The following is a 16709-nucleotide window of genomic DNA, read 5'->3' on the forward strand; positions in this document are numbered from 1 at the left end:
TTCCACTATTTACTATGATATTAGCTGTGGGCTCTTTGTGGATGCCTTTTATCAGGTTGAGACGGTTCCTCTCTATTGCTAGTTGGCTGAGAAGTTTTATTACGGAGGGGTATGAATTTTGTTATGTGCATTTTTCTATGTCGTGTCCACTCACGTTTCGATGGCAAAACCTGATATACCTGCCCCCAAATGGTAGGACGCCAACTGGTGGCCAGTGGTGGCAGCTTGCCAAGCCCTTGATCCTGCCAGGGAGAAGGTGCCCTAGAGGGCCTGAGGCTTCCCCTCCCTCAGCTCACATGGTCCAGCAACGTGGCCATACTTGGCCAGCTTGTTGGATTTGCCTGGGATAGTTTCCTCATAGTGCTCCCTCCGTCCCCCCACCCCCGATCACCACCACCAGGTAAGGCCATGTCCAGGACCGGTCTGCCTCAGAGGAGAAACGGATTACTGCTCCTTTCACCTCTAGCAGGGATCAGGGCCCCACTCCGGGTCCCCATCCTATTCATTCTGCAGACCTGGCTGCAGTATGCCTCAAGGCTCCCGTTATACAAACTGGGAACGAATTTGCAAGAAAGCGTAAGAATTTGCATAAGGTCCCAACAGGTGAAGGCAGCCCCAAGCCCAGGTACTGTACTTCCAGTTCCCCGGACCGCGCTTCCTCTGACCTGCTGGGCTGGCCCAACACGCCAGGCAGCGCGGGCAAGAGGCCCCAGTGGCTGGCTCCGGTGCCCATGCGAGGGCCCAGGTGGGGCCGACCCGGGGCGGCCAAGGGGCCCGCACCTTCAGCACCCCCCGTTGGTTCAAAGGGTACGGCCCCGCCCCCTCCAGGCCCCGAGCCCGCTTTGAAGTGCTGATGCGGCTTGGAAGGGGCCACTTCACACCTCGGGCTCGGGATAAAGCGGGCGCCGGGCGCCGGGCGCCGGTCCGCAGATGCGCCGCCGCCGCCATGGCCCAGTCCCCTGTGCCCGCCGCTCTCCGAGTCCTGGCTCCTCTTCCCGGGTTGGGGCCCGCCTCGGCCTCTGCCGCCCTCCGACAGGGACTGCGGCTGCTCCCCCGCCTCGTCCCCGGACTCCTGGGGCAGCGTCCCGGCCGGCAGCCCCGAGCTGAGCCCCGGACGGCCCGGCACCCACGCGGCCGCCGGAGCCCGGAGCGCAGGGAGGCGCGGCGCGCGCAGCAGCCGCCTGGGCTCCGGGCAGCGGCAGAGCGCCAGCGAGCGCGAGAAGCTGCGCATGCGCACGCTCGCCCGCGCCCTGCACGAGCTGCGCCGCTTTCTGCCGCCGTCCGTGGCGCCCGCCGGCCAGAGCCTCACCAAGATCGAGACGCTGCGCCTGGCCATCCGCTACATCGGCCACCTGTCGGCGGTGCTGGGCCTCAGCGAGGAGGGCCTGCAGCGCCGGCGGCGGCGGCGCAGCGACGCGGCGGTGCCTCGGGGCTGCCCGCTCTGTCCCGACGGCGGCCCCTCGCAGACGCAGGTGCAGGTGGAGGCGCGCGCCCAGCTTCTGGGCTCAGCCGCCAGCCCCTCCGCGTCCTGGGGGTCCCCGCCGGCCTGTCTCGGAGAACTAGCGGCGCCGCAGCCGCGCGACCCGACAGTGCTTCATGACGAGGCGGCGGGTTCGGAATCGCAGGCAATAGAGCGGAGCCCCTCGTCTCCGGTTAGTACTTCCTTCCCCGCGCGGGACTCTCTCCCCCCACCCACGGGGCCATCGTGGGTGCTGCTACCTGTCGTCCGCGTCCGCCGCTCACAGGCCTCCTGCGGCATCCCCGCCGGCAGCCTGGCCGTGTCTGCTTGCTGTCCCGAGCACCGTAGCTAGTGTGCCTGGGGCGCTCAAGCGGCGAGGGGAGGGAGAGGACACGCAGGGGACAGGCTCTTGTGCCCGAGTGGAACCTACGAGCGCGGACACCCACGCGTGGCGGCCAGCGCTGAAGGTAACTCTATACCCTCTCCCCCCAGCTCTTTCCCGGCGACGTGCTGTCCCTGCTGGAGACCTGGATGCCCCTCTCGCCCCTGGAGTGGCCGCCGGCCTGAGTCGAAGTGACGACGTACAATTGGCGCCCTGTGAGCATCGAGGCCCTTTTGGCTTTCAGCACCTTCAAAACGGTCCCTCTCCAGACTCCCTTTCCTAGGAGAGGGCACCTGCGATACTGGCATGGGCATTCCTGAGAGCAAGAGCCCGTCCCCACCCAAGACAACTCTCCCCAGCCCCTCCGGCAATGGAGGGACCCACAGGTTGACCCTTGGAGGCAGGCAGGGGGCGCCTGCCTACTATGTATTTATTTATTTGTGAATAAACTGTGCTGGTGTCAGTTGACCGTTTCTTCTTCCTTCGCATGGACACAAAGCTCCCTCCCCTTCTCCAAAGAAGAACCTAGGAGAATTAAGAGAGTTTCTGGCAGTCTTCAGCCCTCAAAGCACAAAGGCCCAGACACTTTCCCCTTTGCCCTGGCTTAGCCTGTCCTATTCCAGGAAGGCCAGCCTGGAGCGGGAAGATGCTGTATGTGAGAAAGTGGTAGCAGTGGAGCCTGTCCCCCTTTTCCTTGAACCTGGTGGGAGGTGCATTAAAAGCAAAGTATCTGTGTAGAAAATACGTTTTCTTAGTACTTACTGTGCATCATCAGGTCCTTTACACATTTTATACCCAAATAACGATTTTACTGAGGGTCAGCACTCAGGGTCGGTATGAATTCAGAATCCCAAGTTCTCCCTGGTCAGGTTTTGCCAGCTCTGGGGTCTGAGAGGACACCAGCTCCAAGGACTCAGTCCATGCATCCCAAGTCCTTATTCCCCTGTACTGGAGCTTTGTGGCCTGGACCTTGGGATTTTCTTATCTCCCTTCACTCTGCTTTCTCTTCCAGGTGGGCTAGGGACATTAACATTTTATGAGTCAGTCCCGAGTTAACTGTGACCTCCCAGAGGCCTAGCTAGAGTGGAGAGGCTCATGGGGTTGCCTCCAAATCCACATAGCTAACCTGGAACCACACTCGTGTCTGCATCGCTGGGTTCAGATCAGGGATGCGGTGTATGGGGAAGAAGGAAGCCTTGACCCAGAAGGGGCCTGGCTTGGCTCAAGGGGTCTGGTAAGCAGTCAAGCCTTGTGGGGGAGTTGAGGTGAGGCTAGGGGATGTAGCCTCTGCCCAAGGGTCCCCCAGCCCTCTATGGATACCAAGTTCTCCCCTCCCTGCCAAGCAACTTTGAAACACAGGCCTTAGCATTTGTTTTTTATAGTAGCTTTATTGAGATATAGTTTACATACCATGAAATTCAACCTTATAATTCAGTGACTTTAGTATATTCGTAGTAATGCAACCATCACCACTGTCTAAATCGAGAACATTTTCATCACCGGGGAAAGAAACCCTGTGCCCGTTAGCAGGTGCTCCCCTTGACCCCACCCATCCCTCCACCCCCCACCCCTCTCCAGCCCAGGCATCTACCTCTGTCTCCATAGATTGGCCGGTTCCGGACATTTTGTGTAACTGGAATCACACAATAGAGGCCTTTTGTGCCCTGCTTCTTTCATTTAACGTTTTCCGGGTTTATCCGTGTGGCCTAGGTGCATCAGTATTCCGTTTCTTTTTATTGCCCAGTGAACTCCATTGCACGGATATACCACGGTTTATCTGTTTATCCGTCGGTACGGATAGGTTTGTTTTGAAACCACCTCAGAGATCAGTTCCAGTGCTCGGGCCCAGGCCGGGAGGGGCAGGAATTCGGCGTGGCCGGGGGCACCGCTGTGACGTTCAGGCGTCCAGGCGCACGCACCCTGGCCGGCATTTGGCCGCACAGAGCGGGATCCAAAAGCGGAGGCCCTGCAGGGGGGCTGACCTCACACCTCCGCTGATCACCCCCCTTTCCCACACCTCGCCCCTCATCTTGCTCTCCCCTCCCAGGACCCTAACTGGAGCAGAGCGAGAAGTCTTTTCCAGGGGCCCTACCCAGTTTAGAAAATCTGTTTGCATGGCAAAGGCCCTGCGGTTTCGGATGGGGAATTAAAGTTATTAGCAAGTCTTTTCACAGATAAGTGGGGCTCATCGGCCAGCGCCCTCCCCTGCGGAGAGCATTCTCCTCCCTCTCGGAGCCGGCGAGGCCCACTGTTTATCAGCACCTCGGTGTGAATTTTCATTAACACGTCTCTGCTAATAAGACGGAGGACGGCGGATGGGAAGGGGGCTCCTCCCACCTCTCCTGCGCCTGCGCCCGAGCCCCCTCGCTGGGCCGGCGCCGCCCGCCCCCGGGAGGAGGCCCTGTGTACGCGTCCCAAGGCCTACGTCAGTGAGCACCGTCCAGGTAGGTGACAGCGTGCGCTCGCTCGGTTCTCAGCACCTGTGACAAGTGGCCAGTTGGTGGGAGAGTTAAGGAAGGGAGAGGCTAGCCGACGCGCCGGAGCGGAGGGTGGGTGGCCGCTTTGGCTGGGGACCCGGATGTGAGTGCGGCGCCTGTGTGCCTCCCCCGGGGCGCACGGTTTAGGCGACAGCTGAACGCCGGCCTGTCTCTGGGACGGAGGCTAGGTGGTGGCACCTCACCCGGGGCCCTGCCAGGGTGCCCTGGCCTGGCGCGGCGGGGGCGCGTGCCTGCTGGAAGGCGGGAGCCGGAGCGTGGCGTGGGCACGGGGTGCCCCACCGGGCCGCTGGCCCGCGGCGCTGCGTCCTTCGGAAGAGCTGCTGTCCCGGCCGGCCGGGTCGGATGGGCAGAGCGGTTGGTTACCCGAGCCGGGCTCTGTGTTAAAGGCTTTCATTTCACCGTCTAACCTCAAGTCGCCGCAGGTGAGGCGGGCAGGTGTGTGCGCTTATACCTATTTAATAGATCGGGACACTAAAGCACAGAAAACAGGGCATTTTTCACAAAGCTAGTACCTGGCCGTTGGGACGGGGACATCGGTGGGCGGCAGTTGACCAGTCAGGTGTTTGGAACAGTCCTGGCGGGCAAGCGTGTGTGTTGGGGGGCGGAGGGGCTGGGGGTGTAAAATAAGGCCCCACTGCACCGTGGCCACCAGTGCCATTGCCAGCAGCGAACATTCTGCCTACTGAGCCTAGATGTTGCTCCCGCTGGGGAAACTGTACTGTGTAGGTGCTGGTTGGGCCAGGTTCTAAGGCGGGGCAGCTAAGCGGAAGGCCCTGTATTCAAGACATTGATTCAAGGACAGGCTGCAGGGGTCACAGTGTGGAAAGGGGGAGGTGGTCATGAGTTGTCTGCATGGGCCCGTCCTAAGGTCCTAGGCATAGGACTGAGGGGGGGTCCCCTGCCTTGGGTGGGTGGCTGGTGCGTCTGGAGGAGGGCCAGCCCGGTGTCCCTCTGGCCACGCGGTACCAAATAAGCAGGTCCATCCAAAGGGCATGTGGATGTGCCAGGATTTTGCAAGGGCCTGGATCTGGAGAACCAGGTGGCCCCAGGCTGAGGAGGGAAGCTAGCCCTAACCGCTAAGCCCCGCTTGCCCCGGAGTGAGGCCAGGAGCCCACCCTGACCCCCACATGTCATCCCTGCATTTGCACAACCCTAAGGGCCCTGCCTCCCAAATGTTGCGCCTTGGGTGCTCCTTCCACTCACACTGGTTCCAGCCTCCCCTGAGGAGACCCAGGTTTCTTGGTGCTTCTGAGGGGTCCCTTTGCCCAGTGGGCAAGCTCCTCTTTGGGGACCGCTGGCGCACCAGCCCCGAGTGGGGCTAGAGCCGTGGGTCCCCAGCTCAGCGCGGCTCAGGCCCCTTCCACCCATTCCCCGGAGCCTTGCCAGGCCCTCTGCCCTCCACCCTCCTCTCTTCCCCCTCCTCCCTCCCTTGGACCTGGCCTGTGAGGCTTCTTTCGAATGCCCCAGCTCCCCTCTCCCCTTCCTGCCCTCCCCACACACACTAGGAGATGGGGAGGTGGCCTGGTGTTGGCAACACGTGACTTTGGAGAGAGTGGACAGGGCCACCTCTGAGGTCTTGGCCAAGCTTAGCACCCCTCCTGCCTTCTTCCCCTGAGGTCTGGCATTTTTCTTTCTTCAGACAGTGCTCTCCCCTCCTTAGCTTCAGTGGGCACCCCCTCTGCATTGCTCCAGGGATGGGCATGTGACACAGGCCCGCACAGTCAGCACCGAGTGGTTCAGGCATGAGACCACATTCGGGCCAGTGAGAAGCAGGCTCCGGACTTTGCTGGAACCATCGAGAAAGGGACATTTGCGAATATACATTCTTCTCCAGTTCATATGGAACGTTCTCCAGAATAGATCACATACTGGGACACAAATCAGCCCTCAACAAGTACAAAAAGATCGAGATCATACCGTGCATATTTTCAGACCACAACGCTGTGAAACTCGAAATCAACCACAGGAAAAAATTTGGAAAGATAACAAGTACTTGGAGACTAAAGAACATCCTACTAAAGAACAAATGGGCTAACCCAGAAGTTAAAGAGGAAATTAAAAAGTACATGGAAACCAATGAGAATGACAACACCACGGCCCAAAACCTCTGGGACACAGCAAAGGCAGTCATAAGAGGGAAGTATATAGCAATCCAGGCCTTCCTAAAGAAGGAAGAAAGGTCTCAGATATACAACCTAACCTTACACCTTAAAGAGCTGGAAAAAGAACAGCAAATAAACCCCAAACCAGCAGAAGACAGTAAATAATAAAGATTAGAGCAGAAATCAATGCTATTGAAACCAAAAAACCCAGTAGAACAGATCAATGAAACCAGAAGTTGGTTCTTTGAAAGAATTAACGAAAAATCACCCCCTAGCCAGATTGATCAAAAAGAAAAAGGAAGGGACCCAAATAAATAAAATGAAGAATGAAAGAAGAGAGATCACAACCAACACTGCAGAAATACAAACAATAATAAGAGAATATGGTGAGCAATTATATGACAATAAAATGGGCAATCTGGAAGAAATGGACAAATTCCTAGAAACCTATACACTACCAAAACTGAAACAGGGATAGAAAATTTGGACAGACCCATAACCAGTAAAGAAATTGAATTAGTAATCAAAAATTTCCCAAAAAACAAGAGTCCAGGACCAGATGGCTTTCCAGGGGAATTCTACCAAGCATTTAAGAAAGAGTTAACACCTATTCTCTTGAAGCTGTTCCAAAAAATAGAAATGGAGGGAAAACTTCCGAACTCTTTCTATAAAATCAGCATTATCTTGATTCCAAAACCAGACAAAGACCCCACGAAAAAGGAGAACTATAGACCAATTTCCCTGATGAACATGGATGCAAAAATCTTCAACAAGGTATTAGCCAACCAGATCAAACAATACATTAAAAAAATTACCACGACCAGGTGGGACTTATACCTGGGATGCAGGGCTGGTTTAATATCTGCAAAACAATTAGCGTGATTCATCACATCAATAAAAGAAAGGACAAGAACCACATGATCCTCTCAATAGATGCAGAGAAAGCATTTGACAAAATACAGCATCCTTTCTTGATAAAAACCCTCAAGAAAGTAGGGAGAGAAGGATCATACCCCAAGATCATAAAAGCCATATATGAAAGACCCAACACTAATATCATCCTCAATGGGGAAAAACTGAGAGCTTTCCCCCTAAGGTCAGGAACAACACAGGGATGTCCACTCTCACCACTGTTATTCTACGTAGTATTGGAAGTCTTAGGCTCAACAATCAGACAACACAAAGGAATAAAAGGCATCCAAATCAGTCAGGAGGAAGTCAAACTTTCACTCTTGGCAGATGACATGATACTCTATATGGAAAACCCTAAAGATTCCACCAAAAAACTGCTAGAACTGATCCATGAATTCAGCAAAGTTGCAGGATATAAAACCAATGCACAGAAATCAGTTGCATTCCTATACACCAACAATGAAGCAACTGAAAGAGAAATCAAGGAATCAATCCCATTTATAATTGCACCAACACCTGTAAAATACCTAAGAATAAATCTAACCAAACAGGTGAAAAATCTATACACTGAAAACTATAGAAAGCTTATGAAAGCAATTGAAGAAGACACACACACACAAAGGAAAAAATATTCCATGCTCCTGGATAGGAAGAACAAATATTGTTAAAATGTCAGTACTACCCAAAGCAATCTACATATTCAATGCAATCCCTATCAAAATAATACCAGCATTCTTCACAGTGCTAGAACAATCCTGAAGTTTGTGTGGAACCAGAAAAGACCCTGAATAGCCAAAGCAATCTGGAAAAAGAAAACCAAAAAAGGAGGCATCACAATCCCAGACTTCAAGCTGTATGACACTTTTTTTAAATTGTTTATTTATTTTTGACAGAGTGTGAGCAGGGTAGAGGCAGAGAGAGAGAGAGGGAGGGAGAGAATATGAATCAGGCTCCAGGCTCTGAGCTGTCAGCACAGAGCCTGATGCGGGGCTTGAACTCATGAACCGGGAGATAATGACCTGAGCCAAAGTCGACGCTTAACCGACTGAGCTACCCAGGCGCCCCTCAAGCTGTATTACAAAGCTGTAATCATCAAGACAGTACGGTACCGGCACAAAAACAGACACTCAGATCAAAGGAACAGAATAGAGAACACAGAAATGGACCCGCAGATGTATTGCCAACTAATCTTTGACAAAGCAGGAAAGAATATCCAATGGAGTAAAGACAGTCTCTTCAAGTGGTGCTGGGAAAACTGGGCAGTGACATGCAGAAGAATGAACCTGGACCACTTTCTTATACCATACACAAAAATAAACTCAAAATAGATGAAAGACCTCAATGTAAGATGGGAAACCATCAAAATCCTCAAGGAGAAAGCAGGCAAAAACCTCTTTGACCTCAGCCACAGCAACTTCTTACTCAACACATCTCTGGAGGCAAGGGAAACAAAAGCAAAAATGAACTATTGGAACTTTTTATCGAGATAAAAAGCTTCTGCACAGTGAAGGAAACAATCAGCAAAACTAGCTTCTGCACAGTGAAGGAAACAATCAGCAAAACTAAAAGGCAACCAACGGAATGGGAGAAGATATTTGCAAATGACATATCAGATAAAGGGTTAGTATCCAAAATGTATAAAGAACCTATCAAACTCCACACCCAAAAAACAAGTAATCCAGGGAAGAAATGGGCAAAAGACATGAATAGACACTTCTCCAAAGAAGACATCCAGATGGTCAACCGACACATGAAAAAATGCTCAACATCACTCATCATCAGGGAAATACAAGTCAAAAGCACAATGAGATACCACCTGACACCTGTCAGAATGGCTAACATGAACAACTCAGGCAACAACAGATGTTGGCGAGGATGTGGAGAAAGATGATCCCTTTTGCATTGTTGGTGGGAAGGCAAGCTGGTGCAGCCACTCTGGAAAACAGGATGGAGGTTCCGCAAAAAATTAAAAATAGAACTACCCTACGACCCGGCAATTGCACTACTAGGCATTTATCCAAGGGATACAGGTGTGCTGTTTTTTTTATTTTTATTTTTTAATGTTTATTTATTTTTGAGACAGAGACAGAGCATGAGCAGGGAAGGGGCAGAGAGAGAGGGAGACACAGAATGTGAAGCAGGCTCCAGGCTCTGAGCTGTCAGCACAGAGCCCGACGCGGGGCTCGAACTCACGAACTGTGAGATCATGACCTGAGCTGAAGTCAGACGCTTAACCGACTGAGCCACCCAGGCGCCCCCAGGGGTGCTGTTTTGAAGAGGCACATGCACCCAATATTTATAGCAGCACTTCGACAATAGCCAAAGTATGGAAAGAGCCCAAATGTCCATCGATGGACTAATGGATAAGGAAGATTTATATTTATATATATATAATTTATATATATATAATTTATATACATATACATATAATGGAGTATTACTCGGCAATCAAAAAGAATGAAATCTTGCCATTTGCAACTATGTGGATGGAACTAGAGGGTATCATGCTAAGCGAAATTAGAGAAAGACAAATATCATAGAACTTCACTCATATGAGGACTTTAAGACACAGAACAGATGAACATAAGGGAAGCAAAAATAATATAAAAACAGGGAGGGGGGCAACACATAAGAGACTTAAATATGGAGAACAAACAGAGGGTTACTGGAGGGGGTGTGGGAGGGGGGATGGGCTAAATGGGTAAAGGAATCTATTCCTGAAATTATTGTTGCACTATATGCTAACTAACTTGGATGTAAATTTAAAAAATAAATACAATAAAACATTTTTAAAAATTAAAATAAATAAACTTTAAAAAAGTAAAAAATAAATAAAAGAAAGGGACACTCGCTGTGGGTCCTGTTGGCAGTCATGTTGCCACCCAAGCAAAGGGCATCAAAACAGAGATGGAGAGAGATTCCTGTTGTTACTCAGCACCTGGACCCGGCTCCCCAGAAAGCATTACGTTCTACATTACGTGAGCCAACCCTAAAGTTCGTTTGAGAGCTGGGTCTCTGACACTTGATGTTGGAAAAGCCCATTAGGTCTTGATACGGGCTGTTCCGAGCAGTGACCTGAGCCTCCATTTTCCTTCTGTACAACGGGGATAATGATCATCTGTACATCTCACAAGGTGTACTTGTAAAGCAGACACATCACAGCAGGTGCCCCATCAGTGTTAGTCCTCTGTTACATTTAGGGGGTGTGCGAGGCCAAGTCCATCATCCTGAGTTTTCCTCCCTCATCTCAAAAGGGAGTCAGTGCCTGCTGTTTAGAGGAACAGGACCCGTTGGTGTAAAGGTTATTTTTGCTGCTGTTTCTGTTTCCACGGGCAGGAGAGTGAGGGGCGGAGCGCCTCAGGTGGGAACCTCTTCATCCAGGGACGTGCTGCCGGTCAGTACCAGCGCCGTGAAGGAGGGATCAGGACAGTGAGGAGCATGTGTGTCCCAAGGGAGGAGATGGATGGGGACACAAAAGGAGATGCCTGTCACCAACCCCGCGTGCAGTTGACCACGGGGAGGCTGGGACATGTCAACCACCTGCAGTTCTCAGAGACACCACACGGTGTCCTCGGAGAGGCAGGCATAGGCCTTGAGCTGCGGGGACCCCTCCAGCCGGTTTTCCTGGGAAGGGCAGTTTCCAGAAAAGAGAGGCACCTCATCCTGTCCCCCAGCCACCCCACCCTGAAGCATCCCCCCACCCCAGGGTCCCAGGCCACAGTTCCTGCCTGCCACCTCGCCTCTCAGACCTGTGTGACCCCAGGCGGTCACCCAACCTCTGATCCTCCTCAGCCTCTCAGAAGCAATTCCAGGAAGGTTGTGTATGAGCCAACTCAGAGAGGGAGAGGAAGTGGGTGGGGAGAAAGAGGGCCACATAGCAGCTGGGGTGGCCTGGGGTCTTGGTCATTTGAGCAAAGTGGCTCTCCTGGGCTTAGAAAGCGAGGGTCCCTCACACGGCCTAGGACTGGGCCTTGCTGGGGTCTGGACTGGGTGGGAACAAAAGGACACACACCACAGCGACTTTGGAGTCTGGAAACAATAGCACTGTTTATTGGGGTGACATCTGCCCACCCGAGGGCTCTGACAAGCGGCCTAGGGTTGGAGGCTCCCCAGATCATCCCTCTCCCCTTGCTGAGGTCCCAGACTGCCCGTCTAGGCCCCTGGGGGCCTCTGTCACCTTGTCTCTTGGCCTCGGAGCGTCCTGAGGCGAAGCCTGCCTGCCGCCAACCTTGCAGAGAGCCCGGTCACTTCCTGGAGGTCTCTCTCTGGAGAAGCAGGGAGTACCTGCGAAGCCGGGTCCAGTGCTCCTGCTCTTTCACCTTCTTCTCCAGCTTCTGGAACCTGTGGGCCACACAGGTGGAGATGAGAGGAAGCCGCTTTGTGCCTCGTCACCCCCCTGCCGCCCGGCTCCAAGGTCCCCGGGGCAGACCTTGACCACCCTGTGCTAATCTCAGAGCCTCTCCGAGTGGCTCGTCTGCGGCACGACTGTGTCCTCGGGGCTCCACCCGGTGCACGGCCAGTACTTGAGACACCTTTACTCGTGACGACGGGGCCTGCGTGCTGCGGGAGGCGCCCCACGGAAGGCGCGGTACCACGGGGGACTCACGGCCTGTGCGCGTGGACCGTTAGCCACGTCCGAATGCCCACACCTCCAGGGAGTAGACGCCGCTAGAGCATCGAGTGTCACCGGCTAGACTCCCAAGACCCGACCTTGACTGCCCACCTGCTCAAACTCACCGACCTTTGTCCCACATTCTTCCTTAAATTCTTCTTTCCAGCTTCTCTCTTAACTCAGGCAAAAGACCCGAAGGGCATAACATCCCGAGAAGGAAACCAGAACCGCCCCGCCGGCAATAACGACTGACAGCCCAGACAGAGTTCTGGAGGCCCGGCCAACCAGACCAGTCTGAACCTAACCCCCGGCTCACGCCTGCGCACACGGGACCGTGCAGTGACCCAGGGAGGGACCAGCGGTGACCTTTGCCTCATCATAATACTAAAATCTGCACCGAGGGGGGGCTCGTCTCATTTACGTGACATACAAAGCATATGTGTAGACGTGTTTCCTTAGGGCGCGTGCAGGACCTCATGCCCGCCTCTGCGTACAGTGACAAGGCTTCCCTAACCCTCAGTTTCAGGAACCCACCCGCCCCTGCTCTGAGAGTCACGGCTTTTGAAAGTTATTCCCGGTGATGTCCTTATCCGCTGCGAATAAAGTTTCCCTTGTGCCACAATTCACCTGCTGTAGTTTGTCTGTGTGGCTCACCACGGAGTGAACTCCCACTGGTTTAGTTACGCTAGTGACAGGCAAGGGTGCAAGTGCGGGAAAGATCCAAGTGGCTGAAACAGCCCTGCTTCCCCCCACCCCAGCTCCATCAGGGTGACAGGGGGGAAGGACATTTGTAATTTGAGGCGTTTTAAGTGCCACAGAGGTCGAATGGAGGGAGGCGGGAGGGATCCATCCACCTTGCCTGGGGGAGCTCCTGAAAGAGAAGACCCTCGAGTTGGGTCTTTTACAAGATGTTAATTTTTTTTTTTTTTAAGTAACAAATAAATGCGCATTCAGTACAGGAAAAGCAGGGCAGCCCAGGATTCACCCCTCATTCTGCCTGTGCGGAGATGGCCGCTGGGGGGGGGGGGGGGAGGGGGGAGGAAGCCTACCTTCTGGGGAAGGGGTGCCCCTGCTGTCTGGGTTTCTGCCTTGGGTGCCTGAGGGCACAGAGGATGTTAAACCACTTAGGGCAAGCAGGAGGAGGGCTACTTCCGGGGAGAAAGACCATGGTTGCAGCTTTGGATTTTTGAGGCTCTGCCTGCCAAGGAACATCCACGTGGAGATGTATCTGATACTCGATGCGTGAAAACATTTGTATTTTATTTTATTAAAAAAAATTTCTTAATGTTTGTTTATTTTTGAGAGAGAGAGAGAGAGAGAGAGAGAGAGAGAGACAGCATAGGTGGGGAAGGAGCAGAGAGAGAGGGAGACACAGAATGCGAAGCAGGCTCCAGGCTCCGAGCTGTCAGCACAGAGCCCGACGTGGGGCTCAAACCCATGGGTTGTGAGATCGTGACCTGAGCTGAAGTTGGACGCTCAACTCAACTGAGCCACCAGACTCCCCTAAAATATTTAACTTGAAAAAGTACTCTATACTTTGATTTTTTAAAAAAATGGAAGAATACAAGTGGGTATACAGTTAGAAGCAATTTTCTTCTCTCCTCAGATCCTTATTTTCTGTTCCCAAAGCAACGGTAATTAACGGCTCCTTGTAAATCCTTGGAAATTACGTATACACATACAAGCGTAGACATGTGTATAATCTTTTTTTTTTTAATGGAAGTGTGCCATGCACTGTGGTGCACCCTGCTGTTTGCACTGAAACCGTGTCCCAGAAATTGCTTCCAGGAGGCACTCCCAGATCTGCCACAGTCTTTTTCCCCTATTGGACACTCGGGGTTTCCACTCTTTTGCTAATGCTGTCCAGGCTGCAATGAAGTCTTTGCCTGCATGTGAGAGCGATGGGCAGGGAGGAGGAAAAGCGTGTGCATGTTACAAACTCGGGCTTTGAACCCACACTGCTTGTGCTCAAACCCAGCTCCTTTGCTTACAAGTTGGTGACCCGGGGCGGGTGGCACGACCTCATCAGCCTCAGCTTTCTGGCTGTGCAGTGGGGAAATAATAGTAAAAAATAAGATGATGCCTGCAAAGCACTTAGCATAGCCCTGGCACACAGTAGGTGCTCAGTAAAGTTAATTATAATAATATTTCTGCTGATAAATAAGTGGGTGTGAAATTTTGGGGTCAGGAGGTCAAAACAACATGGGATTCAATAAGGGACCATCCAGGAGCGCTCAGCTGGCTCAGGTGGTGGAGCGTGCGACTCTTGATCTCTCAGGGTTGTGAGTTCAAGCCCCATATTAAGTGTGAGATTACTTAAAATCTTTAGGGAGGCACCTGGCTGGCTCAGTCGGTGGAACGTGTGACTCTTTTTTTAAGTTTATTTATTTGTTTTGAGAGAGAGAGAGGGAGACCACAAGCAAGCGAGAGGCAAGAGAGAGAGGGATAGAGAATCCCAAGCAGGCCCTGCACTGTCGGGTTGGACCCCAACACGGGGCTCGAACCCATGAACTGTGAGATCATGATCCGAGCCAGAAACCAAGAGTTGGATGCTCAACCGACTGAGCCACCCAGGTGCCCTGGAGACTGTAACTTCTCGACCTAGGGTTTGTGAGTTTGAGCCCCACGTTGGGTATAGAGATTGCTTCAAAAAAAAAAAAAAGAGCAACCGTCCAAGAGGCAGCTGGATAGATGGAACTAGGGCAAGTTTTAAAAGGAAGCCTGAAAATAAAGTCATCCGTGTGTTCAAGACAACAGGGATGACGTTCAGAATATGATGCTGGCGGGGAGAAGGCCTTTCTCGATGATCTCGTGGTAAAGATGCTCAGCCTGGTTAACACTTCCAGCGTGTGCCAGGCCACGTCCTATGCGGAGATGCAGCTGTCACCCACTTTACACTCGGAGACGCTGAGGACCGCCCCGTCGCACAGCTAGAGCCCCCTGTCTGTGCCCTCGTCATACTGTAGAGCTTGCACCCCGAATTTGAGGCCCTTTACACCTGCCCCTCAGCGAAGCCTAAGGGACAAGGCAGAAAAGTCCAGCTACTGGACACTTGAAACTTCTGTCTGGCTGGGCGAGCAACTCCAAATACTCCTCCCCAAAGACAAACCGGGAAAAATTATTCACAGCACATTGACAAAGAACTCTTAAAATCAAAAGAAAATGAACTCACGCATAGGAAACAGATCCGGGGCAAGCCAGGGAAGGAGTGAGGGAAATGTACAGTATATATAACAGAAAGATGCTCAGTGTCCTTCGTTCCCTAATTAAAATAGCCATGAGCCGTCAGTTCCTGCCTGCCCAGCCCCTGGCCCAGAGGGCCAGGTGCCCTGTGGACCCAGAAGCCCGCCTTCTGGCAGACAGGTGGGTGGTTGAACCTGAATCTTGCTTGGCTTTGTATTCCATAAGGAATAAAGGGAGAGAGAGACAGAGAGAGGAAGGGACACTCTGTCTGCTTCCTGGTGTCCAGAAATTTCTGTCTTGTGATCAAGTTTGACCTAGCCAGGGATGGCAGAACTCGAACGTGGAAACGGTGCCTGGAGCCCCAAGTTGCACGGGAGCAGAAGCCAGGCCTTGGGGTGGGGGGTGGGGATGCATATTTGTGGCTAGCTGGCCTCCTTTTAAAGCCCCAAAGGCAGGTTCCCTTTCACACTGGCTATTTATAAAAGTCCCAGGGGCAGGTTTTGCAAAAACATTTTGGACAGATGATTGCAAGCTTGAAACTCTGAATCGATTGCCACATAACCCACTGCCTTGAAGTTTCACCTAGTTTTAGGGCCAATGGAAGCGGTTTCAGACACGAGGAGTAAATAGGGAAAAACAAGATGAGATTAAAACCTTTGGGACATGTATGGATATGTGGGATAAACAACAATAGGAAAATGTTAATGGCAGAATCTAGGTTGTGGGTATATGGATGTTCAGTGACTTTTTTTTTTTTCAAAACTGCTGTATGTTTGAAAATTTTCAAAATAAAGTGTTGGAGCGGGGGGGGGGGGGGGGGGGGGGTGGAGGGCTACTTTTGGGAAAGTCCCAGATAGCAGACCTCAGAGCAAGTAGAACAGGAAAAGCCTTCTTTAAATCAGTTTTTCCCAATTTATTGCTGGGACCCAATCTGGAAAATGGGTCGCCACAAGGGATATAATTCAAACACTGTGATCAGGCCGAAGTAAAAGTTCCTTCAAGCTGGGCTGGCCCCAACCACACGATGCGACCCCTCCCAGCTCCTGCTGGGTCCCAGGACCCAGTGACAACTTCTCTGAGCTTTTCTGTTCCCAAGCTCCCATGGTTTGGGTCAGCCCCAGGCCCTGCCCCTGGCCACCCCCCCACCCTCAGCCCCCCGCCCCCACCTGATCAGCCCCAAGGACTCCAGCACTCTTCCCTGACAAGCTTCCCTGGGAGGGCAGTCCTCTCCACCCCCTCCTGGCTATGGGGGCCACCCCAGGGAGGGGCTCAGGCATGACACCTGAGAGCTAAGCTCTGCCGACAGGGAGGAAAGACTTTGGGAAAGTAGTAGAGTGAGTCCCATTCCTACAGGAACACAGACTGGAGGGGGCAGGGTGGAAAGGACCATCTTTACAGAGCAGGCCCGACCACAGGGGAGTGGAGAAATGCCCTGCAGACACATCCTTTCCACAGAAAATGACATTGGCATATTTATAAGGAAGGTTTTCTTAAAATTAAAAAAGAATTAAGTGATATTCTGGAGTGACAGAAAGCCAGATTTAAAAGTTGAACTCGGAAC

At 52.6% G+C, this 16709-nt stretch overlaps 2 protein-coding genes and 1 long non-coding RNA gene across 3 annotated transcripts in view; 2 read left to right on the top strand and 1 right to left on the bottom strand.

Annotated features, from left to right (window-relative positions):
- Nucleotides 1-854: 854 nt before the first annotated feature.
- MESP1 (mesoderm posterior bHLH transcription factor 1) lies at nt 855-2304 on the top strand (the record flags this gene model as incomplete). Its single annotated transcript, XM_053888583.1, has 2 exons — nt 855-1652; nt 1952-2304. Coding segments are annotated over 2 exons (873 nt in total), but the record flags the coding sequence as incomplete, so codon positions are not given.
- A 1873-nt stretch (nt 2305-4177) lies between these two features.
- The window catches only part of LOC109273440 (uncharacterized), a 38182-nt gene continuing 25650 nt past the window's right edge, over nt 4178-16709 (top strand). Inside the window, exon 1 of the long non-coding RNA XR_002083047.2 lies at nt 4178-4285. This is a non-coding gene — a long non-coding RNA (uncharacterized LOC109273440). The remainder of the gene's footprint in view (nt 4286-16709) is intronic.
- Nucleotides 11375-16709, bottom strand: part of WDR93 (WD repeat domain 93) — a 46998-nt gene continuing 41663 nt past the window's right edge. The window contains 1 exon segment of the mRNA XM_053888674.1: nt 11375-11694. Within this exon segment, the coding sequence (XP_053744649.1) occupies nt 11598-11694 (97 nt within the window). The 3' untranslated portion in view covers nt 11375-11597.

The sequence above is a fragment of the Panthera pardus genome, unplaced genomic scaffold (genome assembly GCF_024362965.1).
Source record: "Panthera pardus isolate Hobbes unplaced genomic scaffold, ASM2436296v1 HiC_scaffold_23, whole genome shotgun sequence".
In the NCBI taxonomy this organism is placed as follows: Eukaryota; Metazoa; Chordata; class Mammalia; order Carnivora; family Felidae; genus Panthera; species Panthera pardus.